The sequence below is a fragment of the Bombyx mandarina genome, chromosome 07, assembly GCF_030267445.1.
Source record: "Bombyx mandarina strain Sakado chromosome 07, ASM3026744v2".
NCBI lineage: Eukaryota > Metazoa > Arthropoda > Insecta > Lepidoptera > Bombycidae > Bombyx > Bombyx mandarina.
The window spans coordinates 9,368,101-9,392,390 of NC_143214.1; the positions used below are offsets into that span (position 1 = coordinate 9,368,101).

Below are 24,290 nucleotides of genomic sequence, written 5' to 3' on the forward strand. Positions count from 1 at the left end.
ACTCGTTTTGAATGTTTAAAAGTATTAAGAAGTTCGTCTTCGGCGTCGTCGCTGCATTCCTTTTAGATTGGCAGACTACTTACTATACGGTATGAGTCGATCAGTGGATTCCGAAGACCCCAAAACCCGAAATGCAACCGGTCATTTTGAAACATCAAATTCAAAGTATATTTAATAACGTCTGTCCAAAATGAAGAGAATGATTGTTTTGCGGCTGATATAGGCAGGGTGGTGGTACCTTTCGGCGCGCACCGCGGTACCGTAAGTTTCGTGTAGTCGGTGTGGTGGAGCTCGATGGGGTTTAGTCGGTGGTCGTTCTGCGGGGCAAGTGCTTCCGCGCGCCTTTTTCAAGGCGTAGTCTCCTGTGAGAAATTGGGGGAGGTGGAGGACCTCGGCCCTTGTCTTCTCCCCTTCTTCCTCTTAGGAGGCGCCGGAGTCCGACATAACCCGGTCCGTTACGCCCCTCGACCGGGTATCCGTAAATGGATTCCCCAGCGTTAAAAAAAAAAAAAAAAGGTGGTGGTACCTGTGTGTGAGCGCCTTGCAATACACCTTAATTGTACTACCACTAGTAAATGAAGAGACACTAAATGAGGAGACACTAGTAAATGAAGATCGGTAGGCAGCGGCTTGGCTCGGCTCCTGGCATTGCTGAAGTCCATGGGCGACGGTAACCACTCACCATCAGGTGGGCCGTATGCTCGTCTGCCTACAAGGACATTAAAAAAAAATTAAGCACATTTTTCCTTTTTTACAATTACTTATAACATATTTAATATTGCCCACAGACCGCAGAACGCAGCACTGGCTGGGAGACACATCGTGTGCGCTTGAACCGAGTGCAAGGATACGGCTTCGGCATTGCTGTGTCTGGAGGGAGAGATAATCCTCACTTCGCGAGTGGAGATCCCTCTATAGCAGTGTCGGATGTGTTACGTGGTGGTCCCGCTGAGGATAAACTCCAGTGAGTGCTGTTCTACTTTAAGTGCCATTAATGGAGTTTGTTACACATAGCTCCTCTATTTTTATACATCCAGTTACAATTCTCCTACTGTTTTGTTGAGAAGCCAACTTTTGATATTTCCAAGCTATGTCATCTATGACATCCAGGTCCTTCTTTATCGTCCATTTTTGTCCATCCATCATATCCATCTTTATCATCTAGCTTTAAGTACCCAAAGTCGCCAAGTATATTTTAGACCGTGATCTTCGTTTTAAGTTTAAACTTAAGTTGATTTTTTATTGTTTTTGCTGGATCTATGAGTGATGTGTATCGTAATGATGTTCCAGGGTGAATGACAGGATTGTCTCTGTGAACGGCGTGTCCCTTGAGAACGTGGAGTATGCGCGTGCTGTACAGGTACTGCGGGATTCGGGCGCGGCTGTGTCACTGGTGGTTCGACGGAGAGCTCCAGCGCCACCACCCACTGCTCCCACCACCATTAAACTAGCCCTCTCTAGGAATGGGAAGAAAGAAGGTCAGTTATATTTTTTTAGATCCATCAAATCCGGTATCGGTATTGTTATAGACTGTTATATGTCCCGTTGTAACATTTTTGACAAGCTTTTGCTCCACAAATCATCATTGATTTGACTTGATCTGTACTCAGTACTGTTTCGCCAATAATAGCATTACTCAGTGAAATAGTTTTGGATAGTCGCTAACAACATGTCGTCTAATACATACTATTAAAATCGGCAAGATTTATGATACTTCTCAGTTAAGGCTTTGGAAACCATTTCGCTGAAAATCTTCTCTCCTAGTTTGAAAGTTAAGAAAAAACTTATTCTAGATTTCGGAGTCGTGCTTGGATGTAAATTGTATATAAAAGAGTTAACGATGAGAGCAAGAGAACAGCTGAACCAAAACGGACAAGGCCTGTGCGAGGGCGACGTCATATCGAGGATTAATAATACGCCTGTAACTGATGCTATGACACTGAAAGAGGCCAGAAAATTAGTGGAATCTTGTAAGGACCGACTGAACTTGGTCGTGACCAGAGAACTAATAAGAGAAGAAACGGTCACGAATGGGAACTATCAGAACAATTACAGTAGTTTGGGTAAGTGGTCTTTGAAGGTGCGGATTGGTATTACGACATATCTTTTTTTGATACAAGCTTACTGACAAACCGGCAGAAAACAAAGATATAATAAGCTTTGATACATTTTTTATGCGACACATTTATTTGTTTGCATTTTTTAAGACAATTCATGTTTACTATTTGTCTACTTATTAGTTATAGATGAAATATATTTCCTAACCTACGTCAGTAAACAAAAGCGTGCATATATCAGCGCAAAATTACTATATAAAATTGTGCCCATAAAACGTACTGGTGGTAGGACGTCTTGTGAGTCCGGACGGGTAGGTACCACCACCCAGCCTATTTCAGTTTGAATGGCAGGGCAGCCGTTGTACTGTTAAAAGTGAGACCTTAAAACTCATGTCTCAAGGTTGGTGGCGGCATTTACATTGTAGATGTTTATGGGCTCCGGTAACCAGTCAACACCAGGCCGTGAGCCCGTCCATCCATCTGAGCAAGAAAAAAAAATCCCAAAAAGGGAAAGTGAAAATTTTCAGTACTCAAATTTTCTTAACAGATGCTCCGTCCCATAACGTGTATCCTGGGGCCGAACCGTTGTCTCCGGCGTATTCTAGCAGCGGACAGAACTTGTACGTAGCGGCGCCGGTCAGGGGCGGCTCCGGCGACGCGAGGAGAGGACCGATGTCGCACGAAGTGGAACAGCCCCCGAGACCGCCGCCACCCAGAAATGACGGTAGGTGAAAACAAGAGGTTGATTTTACCTTCTTAATTGTTTTATAACAAAACCACTGAAAAGGCAACGCTGGATGAAGAAACAAAGGAAAACATTCAGATTTAATGTTGGGTGCCCGACTAGCATGAGACTCTCGGGTTGTCAGTTCCGGTATCGACCGGGGAAGCGTGTTTGCCGCTTCAAAATCTGGCGCACTACTAGGGGATGTAATAGGTGCGCGGGCGCGGATAGCGCGGGGTAGGTCGTCGCGGCACGGACCTGAATCATATCCCATTTGGCTACTGTTGCCCCGCGAAACGGAACGCTGCGTTACACAGATAATTTTTGTTTAGTGTGCTTTATTTTGACTATATAGTTGCTATATAGTTAAGTAAGTTTTGGTGGTAGGACCTCTTGTGAGTCCGCGCGGGTAGGTTCCACCGCCCCGCCTATTTCTGCCGTGAAGAATTTATTCGGTTCGAAGGGTGGGACAGTCGTTGTAACTATACTAAGAACTTAGACCTTATATCTCAATGGGTGGCGCATTTACGTTGTAGATGTCTATGGGCTCCAGTAATCACTAAACACCAGGTGGGCTGTGAGCTCGTTCACCCATCTAAGCAATAAATTTTTAAAAAAAAGTAATCTAATGAAAAGGTTAATTTAATATCATACATCCAATACAGTTGCATTAATTCAGAAATATTTGGAAATATAATATCAATTGTCAGATCCCTCTATGTATATTCGGTATAATATAGAGGCAAATTAGGCGTTATAGTTGAGACAAAATCTAAAGCTAATAATTCCATGATATTATTTGCAGATTACTACAGCAGCAGAAGACAGCTGTATGAAGAAGAAGCAATGAATCAAAGGAACAAACCACCGTAAGTTAATGATCGCATTCAATAGTTCTAATGTGTACGTTAGTGCATTTGGTTTTAAATCACTGTATTATTGTTTTTTCAGGAGTGAACCAAGATTAATAAGTTTCCAAAAAGAGGGATCAGTAGGGTTGCGACTGTGCGGTGGTAATCGATCGGGTGTCTTCGTATCGGGAGTCCAACCGACCAGCCCTGCGGCGTTGCAGGGACTGCAACCAGCCGATAAAATACTGAAGGTATGATTGTAACAATACATATGGTACTCTTAACATTTTAATTGAATATGCAATTTCGAAAAGGGGCACATCTCTGAAAATGTAAATTGTTCGGGAAATGAAAAAAAATGATTATTTTCTGAAGCAGTGTAAAATTTAAAATATTAGCTTTTGAGATATATTTTAGTGTTAATTAGCAATTTAAAAATTACTGGAATTATTATAAAATGGGTATAGGTAAGCCTCAAAACTATACGTATATGAAAAAACGTATTTGACAAAATATGCGACATGTGCCCTTTTCGAAATTGCATATTCAATTGTTACGTTACAATTTAAATCTGATTAACGCATTTTTTTATTTATTTATACTTTATGCACAAAACAAAACTTGTACACAGGCGGACTTAATGCCATGGGCATTCTCTTTCAGTCGACCATAGGGTGGTGCAGAGATAATGCATGTTAGGTGCATTGACAAAAGAATAACAAACAACAAAACAAAAAAAAAAGAACAAACTCAAAACAAAAATCTTCCTTAAAATAACATCTCAGTATTATAGAATACACATACTACAATTTAATATACCTATGTATAAAATAGTAAAATACATACATAGACATAATTACACACAATATAATATACATGTAATACATTTTAATGATTTATTCAAGGACTTGTTGTTTAAGTGGTCATAATTTTGACATATCGCCTTTTCGCATTAAAAGTGTACAATTTCAAAAAATATTCGGAATTGAGTTAATATGCGGAAACATTTGGTATCACCAGTATTTTTCTCATGAGTACTGTCAAAAGTGCGTAGTTTAATTTTAGTTTTTTTTTTTTAGTTTACTTATGTTTCGACTACTATTAACAAAATTAATACATAATTTTATTTTACTTTAAAAGACAGATAAAGTTACTGATAAAGAATAAAAAATAAATGTTGTAAAGATGATTAATATTAAAAATATTACACGTTAAACCAAAAAATTCCAGGTCAACGACATGGAAATGAAAGGTGTTACCCGTGAAGAAGCAGTGCTGTTTCTATTGAGTTTACAAGATAGGATCGACCTCATAGTCCAACATTCGCCTGATGAATACAACGCTGTGGCCAGTGGACAGATGCGTATGTTTCTATATAACCGCTTTAAAATATAAAAATAAATTATGTGTCGAAGAAATAGCATGAAAACAAATTAATATGAATTTGAAAAATGAATTTTTCATTAATATTTATAAATTTCCATATATTTTCTGATATATTCATAAAAATCACATTAATTTACAATTCAGTTGGTCTTACTTAAACTACATTTACTTCATTACAGCGGGTGATTCATTTCACGTAAAAACTCATTTCCACTACACGGAGCCGACTGATGGGGAAATGTCTTTTCGCTGCGGCGATGTCTTCCACGTCGTTGATACTTTACATAACGGCACTGTTGGAGCGTGGCAAGTTTATCGGATAGGTGAGATCCTTCTGGAAAATTTAGCTTTACAAGCAGTAAATTATAAGTTGGGAATCGTTTACTCTCCTGCCCCATTAAAAAAACGACATCAATTTATAAAATATTGAATAAAATCTAATTTTCTGATTTTGATACTAGGCCGAAATAATCAAGAAGTCCAGAAAGGGACAATACCTAATAAGGCGCGTGCTGAAGAGCTAGCTACAGCACAGTTCAATGCGACAAAGAAAGAAATGTCAGGAAATGATGGAAAGAGCAATTTCTTTAGGAGGCGAAGATCTACGCATAGACGAAGCAAGAGCCTCGGAAAGGTTAGAATAGGATAGAATGCATAGTGTTTAAAATATATTCTCTTATAAAATAAAATGCTATCAGAACTTTAGTGAAATTTAGGTCTGGAAGGTTAAAAACTATTTTGACAAAATTGTATATGTTATATTTACTAAAAAATAATACAACGTAAGTAATTATTATTGGATTAGATATGCTGAATCTCAAATCGTTAAATTAGTAATATATTTTTTAATAACGGTTTCAGCGAGGTACAAAGTAAGAGTATGAAAATTTATTTGTGATTGATTTTTCAGGAGCATTGGGATGAAGTGGTGCTGTCTGATAGCATTAGTAAATTCCCAGCATACGAGCGTGTAGTGTTAAAACAGCCAGGCTTCATACGGCCAGTTATAGTTTTAGGAGCCGTTTCAGATATCGCCAGAGAACGGCTGCTTACTGAAAATCCTGATAAATTCTCATCACCAAGTAAGCGAAATCAATAATCATTAGTACTTATTAAACTCGCCTCCATGGTAGTCCCTAAATTCGAATACTATGATATCATCCAAGTGAGTAAAGAAAAAAATTAAAATTCGATATTGTAACACATAATTTACTTATTGAAATTCAAAATCGATGTCTTTTATGCACACGAATACAACAAATTTTTTAATTTACTATACTTATTTGTATATAACTTAAAACTTATGAATTACAATTCGCAGAGGTATTTGATGAAAGCGCTCGCTTAAATCAACTTGAGTTTATTAATTAATTTTCAGAAATGGACAGTTCCTTGGAGGACAGTAAAACAAAATCTGCAGGAATAATCCGATTATCAAGTATTAGGAATATTATGGAGAGAGGGAAACACGCCCTATTAGACATTACTCCAAATGCGGTCGACAGATTAAACTATGCACAGTTCTATCCCATCGTTATATTTTTGAAAGCCGACAACAAACATATTATCAAACAACTGAGATCGGGATTACCAAAGTGAGTTGAATAATCTGATTGTGATGAAGTCAAGGCTTATTTTAAATATTGTTAGATTATAAAATAAATCCATGGAGAATATATAGCATCAGATTATACAAAAAATCATCTTTATCACTATTCATTTACAAATGGTTGTTGGACCTAGGTCTTCCCCAATATTGGTCATAATATCCAGTCCTGCGCTACCATTCATAGTGTGAGAATATTAACAGATAATTACAAATAAAATATACCATTAATAATAATTCGATTTTACAGATCAGCCCATAAATCATCGAAGAAGCTTCTAGAACAGTGCCAACACATGGAGAGAGTGTGGGGACATGTTTTTACGCACACAGTAACATTGAGCGAGGCTAACCAGAACACGTGGTTTAATAAGCTTGTAGAATTGATACAAAGGACCCAACAGCAACAGCTATGGGTGTCGGAGACAAAGGTCAGTGCGATTTCTATAAAAATAAATAACATATTTCAGCTCTTTACGAATATTTTTAATATATAAAGTAATGCATTACTTAAGTATTTGTTTCCTTGGTTGTGACTGGATATCGATGTGGAACCATTTTAATGTATTTGTTTATTAAAACAGTAGATGCCATCACGCTTCGAGGTGGTAGCTTGGTAAAGGTGCATCCGGTAAATGTGTTTCTCTATATTATTTCTTGTATGTATGTATGTCTTTAACGGCAAAACGTGGATGCGCAAAAAAATTAAGTAACAGTCATTCTGTGACATCCACGTTTTGGAAGCATCATAATATAAATTTATTAACAAAACATTTCTGTTCTGTCTCGCGTAGCACATTGAAATGGTGTCGGACATATACTTCCCAATACCGCCGTCCCCTTATCCGGCATTCTATCCCATATCCTATCCCATAAACACGTACCAGCAGTCCTCTAATCGCCCCATAAGTTCACCCCACAGCCTGCCTCTCACAAATACTAAACTTCACGATCATTTGTATGACGCTAATAGGAATCATCTAGTGCCTTACTATTACGCTGAGACTTTAGCGCCTTGCACGCCTAATAATGTATATAGCATGCCTAACAAAAATAGACATACATTGACCAGTTACCATTACGACGAAAGACTTCTTAAAAAAAAATCCACACCTAAGTTGAAGTCGTCATTAAATGCCAGCTCAGAGCTTCAGTGCTACACAAGAAGCAGCTCCCTTCAGCCGCATGCGTTTAGACCGTATAGTGTTCTTGAAACTAGTAACAAGCCTGCCATGCTCAATTTTCAAAGACCGTCATCAGTTGTTCCGACCATGTCGGACCAATATAGACCAGCTTCATTTTTTGTAACCGAAAACGAAAGTGCTAACGAAATTCCCGAATGGAAAGCGAGGCTTCAAAAGGAAATGCCAGAGTCTTACAAAAGCTTAGACAAACCTTTAAGACAAATATGCAGAATTCCGAACTGCAAATGTGGAGCTAAACCGACGCTAAACTCTGGGAGGTTCAGTGAGGTCAGAACTCTGCCGACGGTCTCGGAAAGATCTTTGAACAAAATCAGAAATCTGTCTTTACCTACTCTTAAAATTGAAGAGTTGGAAAAAGACGAGAAAGACAATAGGTCTGGGGCAGAAAAAGACGTCGTGGCTGCTTTTGGTAAACCTATTTCAGAACAACACTTAGGCTATGTCTAGGTTCAGCTACACATCCTTTAAATATTGCACAAGTAACGAAAAGAATTTGGTATTTGAATTTTGCTATATATATATAACTTTTTCTTTCTTTCTTATAAATAGTGATTAATGATATTGGTTTATCAAGCTTATAATTTTGCTTCACTTAACAGTTTTTTAATTCTATGAAAATTAGCGGTGTTTGGTTTTTTTTTAAAAGCGTGTGTTTATTTTGTAAATTTAATAATTTAGTGACCAGTGTACAAATCCACTTCCCTCTATATCTGATCAAATTTAAAGCTTATAAAACAAAAGTAAATGTTCACAGAGAACGAGCCTTTTTTCTAAATGTGTGTTTTTATTTGGCTTTACTTTTGATCAGAGGTGTGTAAACTATCAAATTAAAATTAAATTCATTAATCATTCACAAGACGCTAAAATCTTGTCTTTTTTTTGTGATGTGTTTAAACGCGATCATTCATTGTTTTCACCCCATTCCATAACCCACCCTATTGGACGCTGACACAAAATGGCGGACGTGCTCAAAATGGTGACTTGGCGGGAACAGCGACCGGAGCCTCTCTCCGACGACTTTTTGTTTTCAATGTCGTCGAGTACCGAGAACAGACTCTCGTATGCTTCAAGTCCTGAAAGCGATTTGGAAGTTAGTCCTCCACCCGCTCCGAGACTAGTGAAGTCTTCCTCGGACCCCTCCATAGCGACAACTCAGGATAATTTGGATCGCGATGAAGACATGAACCATATGAACGACGCCGTGCCACCTCCTTACACGGTTGGTATTATTTGGACCTTAATCAAGACAGGAATGCATGAATCGAGCACTATTTACTAAGATGCACTTCTGAAATGCCGTATTTCGCGCGAAATATATCAATTCAAGCCTCTTATTTTGTAGCAAAGTGGCTACGGAGACAGCAAGTACGGTTTCGCTGCCAACGGCAATGGTCAGACAAATAGTCAAAATCACAGCCAAATGAATCACAATATGGGACCCAATGACGCACCTCCGTACCAGTGCAGTCCTATGACACATTCGCCCCCGCACTCGCCATTATATGGAACAGGTAACTTGAAGTACTTAAAAGCAAGTTGTAAATAATTTCTTAGCATTGGCGAGAGAAAAGTTTGTTTTATTGCTTTATACGGTCAGAAGGTCCACGATCCAACCGGTGTTACCGATGCTCAGACATTAATTACAACGTCACTCATTTAGCAAACATGACGTTAAAATATTCACGCAGTAAATAAAAATGTGCAATGCATGACGAAAGCGTCCATCGAGATCATTGTCCTCGCGCCTCAATTAAAATAAGCTTTGACCTTAAGGTCTTAGTTACCAGGTAGTACCTTAGTAGTCTTACCAGGTTATAAAATCCCTTAAAAAAACTAGCGCATCAATTGATGTATGTGCAATAACAATTATTTTTCGTTTTTTTTTATTGCTTAGATGGGTGGACGAGCTCACAGCTCAACTGGTGTTAAGTGGTTACTGAAGCCCATAGACATCTACAAAGTAAATGCCGCCACCCACCTTGAGATATAAGTTCTAAGGTCTCAGTATAGTTACAACGGCTACCCCACTCTTCAAACCGAAACGCATTACTGTTTCACGGCAGAAATAGGCAGGGTGGTAGTACCTACCCGCGCGACTCACAAAACGTCCTACCACCAGTGTTTACGCAATTCTAATTTTGCGGGTTAGATTTTTATTACACGATGTTATTCCTTCACCGTGGTTGTCAATCGTGAACATTTGTTAAGTACGTATTTATTTATATTTTTTCTGTATAATTATTATGTCTTTGCTCAGTTCAAAACCAGTAACAACGTTATTCCTGTCTGTAACATAATCAGGATCACGAGGGTGTATAATTTATCAGTTCCAGAATTGCCTCCGCGTGGCGGTCCCATAACCAGACCGGCAGGAGGAGTGCTCCTACCGGCACCGCCTCCGGGACGACCACCGCATTCACTTCGACACAACCCACCAGTAAATATCAATATCAATCTTAAAATACAAATTCTTAAATGCTTTCTAAAAATAACCTCAATTTATTATTATATTATTATTATTATTATTATATTTTTTTATATAATATTCATACAATTCTCGACAGGAATCACAGACATTTCTTATTATTTCATACTAATGGTTAGGGGTTTTGTAAATATGTAGTTCTTTATCATTATTTTTTGGCTCCGCCACGGTTTGTACATTAGCCAGCGTCAATTAGTATTTTCGGTAGGCAGCGGCTTGGCTCTGCCCCTGGCATTGGTGAAGTCCATAGGCGATAGTAACCACTCACCATCAGGTGGGCCGTGTGCTCGTCTGCCTACAAGGGCAAAAAAAAAAAACATTTTTATAATTCGCCCTTTTAATTATTTACAGTTTATGAATAATAAAAATAAAGGAAACTTATTAATCAATTGGCATTAAATTAAATGAAATTAGATGAGATGATATGGGATGAAATATAATCTCAGTAAAATCTCAGTAAAACTATTTACTCAGCACTACCTTTGGTTGACTGGTAGAGAATGCCTTAGGCATTAAGTCCGCCAATGTAAATTTTACATGAAGTGTAATAAATAAATAAATAAAATGGTGGTCATTTACTGAAATTTTTTCAGTTAACTTTTTGGAAGAACCCGTGAAGTTACGTTCAGCGGCTTTGTTTCATTTTCCCCACATTCGTGCATTTTCACAGATACTAAACAGTTAATAAACCACCGTTTATTACACATTCATACCTGAAGAAACACTAAATAGACAAAATAAAACAAATCACACAACTTCACTTCTCGCGTTTCCGCCAAAAAGTCAAAATATATAGTTAAAATGCTAACGTCAATTTCTTTCCAATTAGAACAATCGTCCAAGCGCCCAGGAGCGTCTATTCGGTCCACCCAAAGACCCCGGAAGTGATGAAAATTCAACGTACACTGCGCGTCCGACTAGCATGATCATTCAGCCCACTCAAAGCCAAGGATCCTTAGATAGGCATCGGCATCTTGGCAACCCAGTGAGTTTAAATTAAGTTCACAGTAGAGAGAGAGAGAGAGAGAGAGAGAATACACTTTATTGCACACCAAAACACAATTTACATTCAAAAAACAATCAAAAAAGCAGATACATTTGTACAATAGGCGGTCTTATCGTTAAATGCGATCTCTTCCAGACAACCGTTTAATTTACAGAAATTCTGGAAAATATAAAAATATAGCAGGTATGTTGCAACGGTATGTGCAACAATATCTATGAGGCTGTGATATTTTTTTCTTTTAATAAGTGACCCTAATATTTTATTAGAATCTTTGATCTCTAGCGTAGTATTAGATTATATTTGAAGTCGTATTTTTCAAAACAATTTTTTTTCATCGAATCGTCCAGAAATTACTATGTTAGTTGTAGCGGTAATTTTTTAAACACAAGAGATTCGTAGATTAAGCTACGTGACGTCACAACCTTCATTGTCCACTATAAGATATTTCCAAGACACATTTTAATTCGTTACGCAGCATTTTCTAATTAATATTAATAATATTCCATATCCACGATTCATTTTAATGTTATTTATAATAAATGCAAATACCTATTAAGAATCATCGTAAATTCAGTATAACAATTGAGAGTCAAGTAATTCTTCTGTTGTCATTTTTCACTAGACTATTATAATGCTCATACTTTGCTTTGACTATTACCATCACATTTAGATAAACTTTAGAATACTTGTGAAAGAAAACATCGTATTGTTGATACTAATACCAAATAAAACATTGAATTTCTAAGATAAATATTGCGTATTAACTATAATATCACTTAAAACAAATCTATTTTTATCCTTCGATAAGTACATTGGCACTTCTAAATATCCACTAATGGCTTGTGCGTGTGGTGGGCGTCTAAGAATACGCCCAACCCAAACTTAGCTCATGGGTGTCGTAGAAGGCCAATAAAACCTCGGCCCAAGGTCAACAAAAGCATTCCCAAGGAGGGTTGACGTTCCGCAGGAGGCCGGTCATATTTTTTTTTGCCAAAACTTAGAACAACATGAGAAGGAATAAAAAGAAGAGCACCAGGGCTAGAGAAGCTGAGAAGTGCGCGTTTGGGATGGTATGGACATGTGATGAGACGAAATGAAAATGAGGTTGGTAAGAGAATGTTAACTGTGAAAGTGGAAGAATATAGAAGAAGAGATAGACCTAAGAAGAAATGGATGGATTGCGCGAAAGACGATATGGGTAAGAGGGGAATGAGCGAAGAAATGGTATATGATAGAAGAGTATGGAAGGAGAAAACATGCTGCGCCGACCCCAGGTGACTGGGAGAAGGGCAGGATATGAATGGGCTTAGTTACGATCATCTCGTGTTTTTCCTCAAACGTAATGTCTTTCAACAGCAGAGTTCATACGACGGCACACCCTCATACGAATACAGTTCATCGAACAATGGTGCGGGGATCGGTTCCCGGTTGCCGCCTAACGCACCGGACGATCTCAAAGTTGCACCTCCGCCTTCCATGTGAGTACCCGCTTATGCGATTTAATAAATCGTGTTATTTTTTTTTCCCATTCTAGTAACCTCGAGGCGTTATTGACCGAACTAGTAGGTAAGCTCACGGGGCTCAAACCGGGAGTGTTGCTTACACGAACTCTAGCAAGAGCCGTGCTTTGCAGAATCTACCACCGGATCGGAAACGCGACCCACTGAGAAGATCCGGCGAGAAACTCAGTGGACTGGGGTACCCGCTTATGCGATTGAATAAATCGTGAGAATGAGCACTTTTAGATTTAATTTTATCCTTGATGCGTGTGCAAAATTTTCAACTTAATCGGACGTATTGAAGTCTGCGAAAATGACGTTCAAAAATCAAACATTTCATTACATATATACATACAGGCCAAGCTGTTGTTACGCGCTGGGGTTCGGGATAAATAAATAAAAAGTACCCAAGTACAAGTTAACACTGTTTTAGCACTTAGAACACTTCAAACACTTTAAAATTATCAATTCGCTTCTTCCGCTTCGCTTCAGGGGATCCGTTCGCTGTTTCGCTTCGAGTAGTTCCGATTATTGACTGACTGATTAGGCTGATTAGAGACGTGTCATCTCTGCAAAACTTTTATAGTCGAGACGAAATCCCTAGAATCGTCGAGAATATTCCACAAAAGTCTAGTATTGTGTGTTTCCGCTATCTGACAATATATGGCGTTTTACTTCTCGAGAGTTCTAGATGTTACTAGATCCTTCGAAATTCGTTCGATTATTCGGCGATAGATGGCGTTACTCTTACCGGCGTAACAATATTAAAATCGCATTAAAAAAAAGCACGCTCGGTATTAAGACTAATCACATCAACACTTACTGGTACCTATTTCTATCATAGCGGGTAGATAACGGTATATGATAATTATCTAATTAACAAAACAAAAAAAAGTAAAATAATTGTAGATTAATTGATAAGAAAAATTCTTGAAGTCAAATGTGCATTTTCAATGTTAAAGTTCAAAATGGGTTATTTGACCCGTTATGGAATGTTGAGTGTTAAAAACGTCATTAGTGTTGTTGTCAAGTCTGCTGCTAAAACCGTTGAATTGCTCTGTCAATTTTACCAGTAAAATGGAGCCGCCACCTCCACCGAACCCGGCTGCGATGGCCACACAGAGCCCACACAGGAACTCGAACTCGCACGAACACAATTCACTGGATTATAGAGGCCCTGAGAACAATTACAGGTATTTATATATATATATATATATACTAGTGGTCCTCCTGTAGTCGAAATTCGACTCTACTTATTTGAAACTAGTGATCTCCGGTAGTCAAAATTCGACTATAAACAATTGAAACTAATTGTCACCCGGTAGTCGAAATTCGACTATAAATAATTGAAACTAATTGTCACCGGTAGTCGAAATTCGACTATAATTAATTGAAACTATTGGTCCCCCGGTAGTCGAAATTCGACTATAATTAATTGAAATTAAAAGTTTGAACACTATTATGATTCTATTGTCAAAGACTATTATACTTCTATAATCATAGATTTCGGCAAGACTACACTTTAGACAAATATTAATAAAGACAAATATTGTTTAATCTATTCTCAATTTGACCACAGATTATCAGCAATAAGAAAAGTTTAACAATAAACAAAGAGTATACGTGTGTGTGTCAAATACATACACTAGTGTGTAATATTTTTTAAGTTTGTTGTTAAGAGCAACTTCTGATTTTGTTTTGCGATTTAAAGCAGGCCCCCAGAATACAGGAGTCCACAACAGAATCGTCCGCCGCCCATGAATGGGCACAGTCCGCACGCGCCCATGCACGCCAGAGGACCTTCGCTACCGAACGTGCCAACTAACGACCACGCTAAATATAGGTACGTGTTTTTATCATCTTGATCATAATGTCATGTAACGGATACTGAAATATTTATTTTTAGCTATAGCAACTTTCACTTCTATTTTTTTTATTTAATTTACGGCCACACATTACACGAACATTTAGCCTGGATCAGTTACATTGACATTTGATAATAAAAATTAGCCATCGCGGGAAGGCTTGACATAATAATATGTGAAACATTGATATTATTTTGAATAGGAATAGATGCATAAATGGATAGTTTACGATAGGAAATTCATTAGGCATAATGAAAAATAAAATGTTGATATTAAGAAACAGTCGCTTGCGTAAAGGGACGCCTCGCCACACCGTACACGCTAATACATAATACACTGTGTTTATAATAATATATACTATCATATAGCGCTGCAACGCGTCGCCACGGCAAGCGTCGCGACACCAGCAATCAGTTTTATATAATATCTATAGATGTTTCACATAAAAAAAAAAAAAACGATGATTTACTGAGGCATCAATGGGATTTTATACAAAAATAAAAAAATAAAATAAAATAGGGTTCTTCACCCTATTTTATTTTTGTAACAACCCTCTACATGCTAAGGACTCGTCGGATAAATCAATACTGTTGTACTATATATAATACACAACTCCATACCCGATCCTGTGGACCGAATGGTAAACAGTCGATATCGCCCTAAACACGTCATTACGGATCCTCCCGATTCAATAACGGTGCTTTTAGGTACCTCAAGCACCGATGATCGTCCTCGCCGAACCCGTCGCTTGCGACGAAGGCCTCGATAAATTAACCCACAGACAGCCCACTGAGTTTCTCGCCGGATCTACTCAGTAGGTCGCGTTTCCGATCCGGTGGTAGATTCTGCGAAGCACGGCTCTAGCCAGGGCCAGTGTTAGCAACATCGTTAGGTTTGAGTCCCGTGAGCTCACCTACACGTTAGGGTGAAACTGAAATAGCCTCTCAAGGCTATCAGCATAGGTAGAAAAAAATAATAATAACACAAATGATATTATTCTCATCTCGCTCGGTTGTCACACAGCAGCGGGCGAACGAATTCGGCATCTCAAGCAGATTACAACCAAAGAGGAGCCGCCCCCGTGCCCCCGTACAAGCCGGTGCCGCCGCCGAAACCCAAACACTACCGGCCCCCGGACAGCGGCATGCACCCGAGGAACGGGGTGAGTACTATAAACCGGTGCACTTTACTGGTGGCAGGACGTCTTGTGAGTTCGCAGGGGTAGGTACCACCGCCCTGCCTATTTCTGCCGTGAAGCAGTAATGCGTTTCGGTTTGAAGGGTGGGGCAGTATACTGAGACCTTACAATTCCTATTTCAAAGGTGGGTGGCGGAATTTGCATTGTAGATGTCTATGGGTTTCACTAATCACTTAACAATGTGAGTGAGCTCGTCCACTCATCTAAGTACAGATTGGTCACTCACTCAACTAAGGGCGGCGCAGTCGTACTTTGCAACAACTATATTGGATATACAGTACTATAATGTCACTCATGCAATTCTTGTTATAACTGAACTGAGTTTGAGAAAATCCAATTTTATAATATTAATTCTTAATGAGATGTTTAAATATTATCATTTTATTTCATAATAATAAGATGTTGAATTTTCAAATTCTTCTCAAATTCTAAAATTAAATAATTTGCACAAGTGGTGTTATAGCACCGTATGTGCGAATATTATACTACGTTCAATACCCCCCCCCCAACCCACCCGCGCGGTCGATAAGCCTCGTCACACACGTCTGACTCGATGTGTTCCGGTCACAGAGCACGGAGCCGGTCCGGCCGCCGTCCCCGGGCGCCGGTCGCGGCTCGCACTACTCGCACCAGCACTCTCTGTCGCAGCCCTCGCACCGCCCCCACAACCACAACTACCCCCAGGTAACATATAAACAACGGTGGTTATGTTCCTCGAATTGTAGATGGCGTTACTATCTAAGAAGCTTAAACATGTTCTGGAAGAAGAATCTGGAGCAAGGGCGAGCAACCTTTGTAATCAATTACCAAATGTAATTTTAATTTTTTTGGCGGGCCGCACGTTGGTTAATAATTTACGAAACTTATAAAACTAAAAAAATATAAAACTGAAAAAAAAAATCATGTATAAATTTTAATGCAAGATAAAAATAAACAAGAAAAGAACAGAAAAGCGAATTGATGGAGAAAAGTCGACAAAATAAATTAAATTTTAGAAATGTCATTCAGGCCGCATGTTGCTCATCCTTCATCTAGAACATAATATCGAGGGGTGACATTTTTTATGAATACTGTCGTATTTATATCGTATTTTACGATATATATTTCGGAATGTATTTATTTTCTGGATACTTTCAATAACAATTTCAAAATGTATTGTCATTTAATTAAACTGTCGAGTCATCCCGAGTAAATATGTAGGCAGTTGATAATCGAACGAAATTTTGGGATCTATGTAAAAAGACAACTTTTACGTGTGTCCGTAGCAAAATATGTACGGTGGTCAGATGCCGCCACAGTCGCCGCCGTACTCCGGGCCCCCATCCCACCACCGCGGCATCAACCTGCCGCATAACCCTCACCTCATCGGTGAGTCCTACATATAAGTGTTTTATGTTTTCACTAGCGGACCCGGCGAACTTTGTTCCGCCACACAGTTTGTTTTAAACACGTCAAGTTTTTTAACTTCTCGTTCGCGTAAAAGTTAACGCAATTTTGTATGAAGTTGAAACAGCTTCTCTTCGTTTGCCGCTAGGGGCGCTGTTCCAACTCCATACAAATTTGAGTTAACTTTTACATGATCGAGATGTTAAAAAGCTCGCTCTAAGCACACAGTCTTGAACGAAATACCATTGAACGTAACTTCATTTCGTGTGACGTCATTTATGGTGATAATAAAAGACAAGCATCAAATACACAACGATGGCTAATGGACTAGTCGGATGGGAATAAAAATTTTTTTAATTAAATTTCAGTAGTTTATTACCACTTTTTTTTTGCTTCACAATTTCGCCCAGCGCCATATTATAAAAAAAATTAGCCAATTGCAAAGTATACAACATCGTTTCTGGAAGAAAATAATCATACAATTTATGGTAGGACCTTTTGTGAGTTCGCTCGGGTAGGTACCACCACCCCGCCTATTTCTGCCGTGAAGCAGTAATGCGTTTCGGTTTGAGGGGTTGAGCAGCCGTTGTAACTTATATCTCAAGGTGGATGGCGCATTTACGCTGTAGATGTCTATGGGCTCCAGTAACCACTTAACACCAGGTGGACTGTGAGTTCGTCCACCCATCTAAACAATAAAAAAAAACAATAAAGATATAACCGAAATAAATATTGAATAATCTACGCAGATTTAGCAGGAAGCCGCGAGCAACGTGGTTCAGCTTTTGAACTGTACAGAAAACCTCAACACATGCACAACTTGAGGTAGGTCACACGAGAACGCTTTTGTACAAAAATACCGAGTCCTGTTACATTTCACTTTACACGTCGAAGAGCGAAAGGGCTAGTTTGTTTAAGCGAAGTATCGCGACGATCAATATTAAAAAAAAAATGTAAAATTAAAAAAAAAACAAATATTAAAAAAAAACACGCCCGCTGAGCTTCTTGCCAGTACTCGGGACAGAGGCTAGTTTTTGTCAACAAGTATGTACTTTCATATATGTTGATTTTTTTTTTTTTTATTTGATTTGATTTGCTTAACACGCGACATTTATCTTTGTAATTATAGGTCCGTTTTATTTTGGTATTTAACATCAACAGTTCGATGTTTTTAAGTGAATTTCAATTAAGTTTACTTAATTTAAAATAGCTGAAGAAGTTTTTTTGTTATGGTTTTTTTTTCCACCAAATTTTAAACTTTAAATGGTCCTCCTGTGAAATGCAAAAATGTCGCTTTAACCAAACAGCCTTTTACTCCTCGGTATAATTAAGAATTGCATGTTTAAGAATATGATTAGGTTCGTATTCAATTTCGAATCCAGCCCTTACGCAATTTGCCCTAACATGCAAACACCGATCGCTTCACCAACGACTAACAATGTCTTGTCCGGGGCCTCAGCATTAGTTTATGGTATTTTTGGTTTACGAACGATTTACACGTATTTACTGTAACATATCTCTCATTATATGCGGGCGTAAGATTATTATTACTTGATAAATTTTTTTTTAATTATCTTTTATAACATTTAGAGTATTTAGTGTTTTTTTTTTTTTTTAAATTATGAATAAATTTATTGGCAGTGCGTGTCTGCATTTTAGTGCAACTTGATGTTTTAATAGAAGCATATTGAACTATATTGTCTTCGTCTTTTTATCCTGCTTCTCGATTCTTCTTTCCCTTTAATACACATGACACATATCCTCTGGATAATATTTTTTCATATTTATTAAGTACGTGTTTTTGTTTTTTTAATTTTCAGTTTGTATCTTTTCACATATCTGTATACTTCGACAATTATTTCAATATGCTTTTTAGTGTTGTCCATCGCAAAATTAAAAATCTCACGTAGTTAATATACATATAATACTTTCGTTCGATCAGTATTAAATAATCATTCTGTGCTCTGAATTCGTGTAATAATTTCAAATTAAAAATATGTATAACAAACAAACAAAAAAAACCAACTAAGTAGGTGTTTGGTTATGGGTTTCCGCAGTTCATCTGACGCCTTGAATTCGACCGTGGAGCACGACGAAACATTCTCGCCAAAAACTAAAAAGAAACTATCTAAAAAGCCATCGTTCATTAAAAACGCCGTCCTTGAACTGTTCCGTTCTAAAACGAAGAACTCCCAGAAGGTGTCACGTCAGAAGTCGCTCTGCGAAAGCGACTTGCAGCAGAGGAACCAAGCGACACAGATCACGATGCTCAGACGCGAGAAATCGGATCTCGGCGATTTCAGTACGCACATGAGAAACACGCAAATCAGAAATCAAATGTTGCAGCGTAGCAACTCCTCATCGTGCGAGAAACCTGTCTTGAAGCCGATCCTTAAAAGACAGAGTTCGTTCTGCGACGACCGCAACGGCTCGATATGTACTATACGGGATTACGACGCGAGACCTGTCCTAAAAACGCTTAGACGACAGAATTCGATGTGCGATATCGAAACAGAACCAAAAGTTACGCCATTATTGCGCAGACAAAATTCCCTAATAGAATACAATAGACGGGGTATATATGGCCAAACTAATAATTTTAACATGATTACCAAAATAGATCCCATTTACCAAAGACGGCAACAAATAAAACACGAACCATTCTATCCCACTCAACCGCTACCTCCGGAACCAGTTTACCAAAGCAAGGACCGTCTCGTCTACGATCCTATTCCTAAACCAAGGAGGACATACACTTCTCAGTACGATGCTTCATCTGAAAATCCTTACGCAAGCAGATCAGAAGTATCAGATCAAAGCTTTGAATGTCCGTACGGAAGTCGACAAACTCTACCAATGCCATTAATCGACCCTCCTTACGCTTCCAAATCTGAGTGCTTGAGAGAGAGTGCGTACGTGACAAGAACCGAAATACAGACTGAAAGTCCCTATGCTAATAAACAAGAAATTATGTCGCAATCTGAGTTCCTATGCAAAGAGGCCCCTTATGCTAGCAAGGAACAACTGTTAAAACAAAGAATTACATCTGACTGCGCGTACGCCACTAAAGAAGAAATGCTACGGCAAAGATTTTCCGAATCTCCATACAACACAAAAGACGAACTGTTTAAACAAAGAATGGAGACTGCATATATTAAGGAACCGATATATGGTAAAAGAACTTATGAACCGCCGCCTAGCACATCGTGGTCTGAAAGTTCTTACGCCGTCCGACCTGATCGTAGATTCCACACGCCGGTCGGTTGCGCAGGAAGGATAACACCCATGGGTAAATGTATGAGCGAACCACCGTATGCGACTAGATCAGAGATGATGGCAAGAATCGGTCAAACGGATTCTCCATATAGCACGAGGTCCGAAGTGAAATCTAGTGGTTCTGACAGTCAGTACAGTAGTAGGAATGAGGTATTTGATTATAGACATGACGTCAGACCAGCTTCTGCAGAGTGCACCTATGTAACTAAACAAGAGATCATGTCACAGAAAGCAGCATTTTTAGCAAACAAAGATTCTACTTATAGCGTAAAGCTAGAAGAAAAGTTGGAAATCATAAAACAAAGAAATCAAGCTAAAAAGGACATGATTTACCAAACGAGAAAGGAGGCTAATGAAAGTGATTCTGCGAAAATAAGAGAACCATTGTATGTCTCAAAAAGAGAATTGAAAGAAAGCGTCATATATGAATCACAGCAAGAAACAAAAGAAATACAACCTGAAATACAAAATAGCAGTGCTAGAAGCAGCCCTTATGAATTAAGTGATGCTAATCATTTGTCTCGTCGGGAGCCGGTCTATCAGACAAAAGACGAAGCAGAAGCCGGACTAAAAACAGATACATTCCAAGAAATTGATTTCTCGAAACTCAGATTGACCGAGTCTAGAACAGATGCGGAAAAAGAGAAGTCACTAAATTTAGAAACGAACATACTGAAAGGCGAAGCTATGTACGCCCCTCGATTGCACGGAAAAGCTGATCACATTTCTAATGCGTTAAAAGTAACTACATCACCAACTCCATATGAATCTAGTACATCTATGGAAACGCATTATGCGTCAGAATGCAGCATGAATTTCGAAAATAAACCTCAAAGCACACCCTATACATCACAAGATATGTCTGAACAATCCCCGAAACAAAATAAGATGGTTACCTTTTGCGAAAAGATAATTGAAAAAAGTCCCGAAACTAGCCAGGAAAATTCACAAAACATGTCGAACAGTCAAAATGAAACGACAATTATAAACAACCAAAATACAGTTCTGCAGACAACGCTATCAGATAGCACTGAATTTGGCAATAAAACCCAACAAATCGAACCGGACGGTCCGCATACAACATGGGGAATATTTGACAGTGAAGGTGGCGTTTTAGAAGATAGGCAATGGGGCGTATCCCTTGTAATCCCTCCCAAGGCCATTGCTCCGGGCATCAAGCAAAAGATCTACTTTACGGTGTCAGATCCACGACTCAGTCAGCGCGTGGGGGGACCACCAATCGATATGGATAACGGTAAAGCTTTTATAACGAAGCACGCGTTTAAACACTGTAGTGGTAGACTGCACCTACTAATTGGCCTTAATGTTTGCGAATGGATTGTTTTTTGGAAGCACTGGGGGATTGCAAGGAATAATATTATTTATAGAGTTTAAAAATTTCGACTCAATTGTCGTATACTTCGTAATATGCGGTTCTGTAACACGATTTAGTATGATGTATGTATGGTGCATGGAATGCGGAATGAATTATATGTTTATGCCTACAATAACGCTATTAATCATTACTTTTTCTTTTCCATTATTATTTATTTAAAAAAAACCACCATTTCTATTTTTTTATTTTCCGTAATTTCATTAATTTTAAATTCGAGTGTTGAAACACTGGCACACCTAATTATATTCATAATCACAATGCAGTATTTTATTAGTTATGTTTTTGTAGATATATATGTATATATATTCTTATATATATAATTAACATTATGTTTTATATTTGTGCAGTTTCTACCACTTACATTCGTACTTAGAGATCGACAAGAGAAGACGCCAACGACTATATTGCCTACATCTAACCAAATAACCGTATGTTCTAACCAAGTATTTTATTTGGGCACTGTACAAAAATTATTCACGTATTATTTTTGGCTTTCCGTTCTTTCTGTTTGAATATTTATGTTAAAGGATTTTGGTATATTAATGGATTTCATTGTGTCATTAGAATATGTTTACGCTGCATGTTTTATTGTCGGCTAGCTTTTGTTTCGGATAACCTGCATAACGTGTCGCGATTTGTGTTTGTGTGTTCAGTTTTTATTTTGTTGTGTTTCCAAATCTACACCATTCTTATTTTTATAGAGTATGTCCAACCTTTACGATTCTCAACAAACTCAACTGCCTAAAAACAGCAGAATTGATTTTCGACTTTTTATCGGCTACCCCACTATTGCACTACAAGCTTATGATCTTCATAATAAAATTATCATTAACAGCCCATTTTAGTCCACTGTTGGGTATCATTGGTATTTTCCAAGGCACGCCATGCAACCAAGATGATACATCAATGGTATTAACTAAGATAATATAATAATGTTTTATTGAACAGGTGAAGCGATGCTATCCCCACTAGTGATGTGTGGTCCGCAAGGACTAGTGTTCCTCAGACCGGTCACACTCCGCCTACCGCATTGTGCTAATGCTGTTCCATCACTAGGGCTGACAATCAAAGCGACTGACACTGAAGCTCATCTAAGCACAGACTGGGATCAGATACATCTACCTGCAACGACCACTTTGAACACGGTGGCCGTAAAAGTTGACCATTTTTGAATTCCAAACAAAATTGAACGTTTTTTTTTTATTGCCCTTGTAGGCAGACGAGCATACGGCCCACTTGATGTTAAGTGGTTACCGTCGCCCATGGACTTCAGCAATGCCTGGGGCTGAGCCAAGCCGCTGCCTAAAAAATTTTCGTCTCTCAATTATTTTCTTATGTCAATTACGTACGAGCAGAATTGTTACAGTGAAAGCGTTAATTTTAACGTATTTACGAATTTCGATTTGCGATTTAAACAAATTCGTTCAGTAAATTGGAATTCAAAAATTTTCTTTACTTCGTCACAATTGAATGTCGTTTTCATATCGCATTTGTCCTTGTATATTAGATCATTAAAAATTATCACAATAGTTTTTATAAAAGACATTCATATTTCTAATTTAATCACTTCTCGAATAGTGAGGATAATTTTATTCTATCTAAAGTACCTATATTATTGTCTACGACTCGTCATTCTTTAGCGTTTTACCACAGTACAGTGTATTCATTAGGATTATTTTTGATTATGTTCAATAATGTAATATTAGTTTGTCGTAAAAGTAAAAAAAAAAGTGTCAGATTGTTTTCTTAAAATGAATCTTATATAAATTTCTTTTGTTTGAATCAAATACTTTTACTGAGTACACTATCAGCATTATTATTTCTTAATCGATGCAAATTAAGATTTACAGTCAAAGTTATGTTATCAATAATCGTTTATATACATTTAAAAAAACTAATATTGTATATTAAAATATTGTTATTAGTGATACGATAAATATAATTTGACTCCATAATAAATTTTCGAATAAAACAAATTGTGTTTTAATGTTAACTAGACTTTATTCTATGAGCACTTTATAACTGACCTTTTTAGAGGACTTTTTGGCGGGAACGCCAGGAGTGAACTTGTGTGATTTTTTTTTATTTTGTCTATTTAGTGTTTCTTCAGGTTTAAATGTTTAATATCTGTGAGACTGCACAAATGTGGGAAAATGAAACAAAGCCGCTGGACTTAACTTCATGGGATCCTCTAAAAAGTCCACTGAAAAAATCTTATTAAATGACCACCATTTTACTGAGGTTATATTTCATCCCATTTCACTTCATTTAATTTCATCCCAGTTGATTAATGTTTCAAATTAATCATCTTCATTTCATTTCACTCCATAATATCATTTTTCATAAAAAT

At 37.9% G+C, this 24,290-nt stretch overlaps 1 protein-coding gene across 14 annotated transcripts in view; it reads left to right on the top strand.

The window, feature by feature from the left end:
* pyd (zonula occludens-like protein polychaetoid) overlaps positions 1-23,916 on the top strand; it is a 128,838-nt gene extending 104,922 nt beyond the window's left edge. For 5 of the 14 annotated variants that reach the window (XM_089728719.1, XM_089728728.1, XM_089728729.1 and 2 more), the window contains 25 exons: positions 789-964; positions 1,291-1,478; positions 1,794-2,063; positions 2,605-2,781; positions 3,587-3,650; positions 3,733-3,883; positions 4,863-4,995; positions 5,198-5,341; positions 5,480-5,652; positions 5,929-6,100; positions 6,397-6,613; positions 6,875-7,055; positions 8,824-9,048; positions 9,172-9,340; positions 10,157-10,266; positions 11,144-11,299; positions 12,677-12,798; positions 13,893-14,012; positions 14,531-14,662; positions 15,708-15,846; positions 16,453-16,566; positions 17,148-17,250; positions 18,018-18,093; positions 19,326-21,799; positions 22,889-23,916. In XM_089728719.1, the coding sequence (XP_089584845.1) occupies positions 789-964; positions 1,291-1,478; positions 1,794-2,063; positions 2,605-2,781; positions 3,587-3,650; positions 3,733-3,883; positions 4,863-4,995; positions 5,198-5,341; positions 5,480-5,652; positions 5,929-6,100; positions 6,397-6,613; positions 6,875-7,055; positions 8,824-9,048; positions 9,172-9,340; positions 10,157-10,266; positions 11,144-11,299; positions 12,677-12,798; positions 13,893-14,012; positions 14,531-14,662; positions 15,708-15,846; positions 16,453-16,566; positions 17,148-17,250; positions 18,018-18,093; positions 19,326-21,799; positions 22,889-23,112 (6,210 nt within the window). In that variant the 3' untranslated portion in view covers positions 23,113-23,916. Of the gene's footprint in view, positions 1-788; positions 965-1,290; positions 1,479-1,793; positions 2,064-2,604; positions 2,782-3,586; positions 3,651-3,732; positions 3,884-4,862; positions 4,996-5,197; positions 5,342-5,479; positions 5,653-5,928; positions 6,101-6,396; positions 6,614-6,874; positions 7,056-8,823; positions 9,049-9,171; positions 9,341-10,156; positions 10,267-11,143; positions 11,300-12,676; positions 12,799-13,892; positions 14,013-14,530; positions 14,663-15,707; positions 15,847-16,452; positions 16,567-17,147; positions 17,251-18,017; positions 18,094-19,325; positions 21,800-22,287; positions 22,369-22,888 lie in introns of all 14 variants that reach the window. The other 9 variants (XR_016323332.1, XM_089728722.1, XM_089728721.1 and 6 more) reach the window with 9 other exon arrangements.
* Positions 23,917-24,290: the final 374 nt, after the last annotated feature.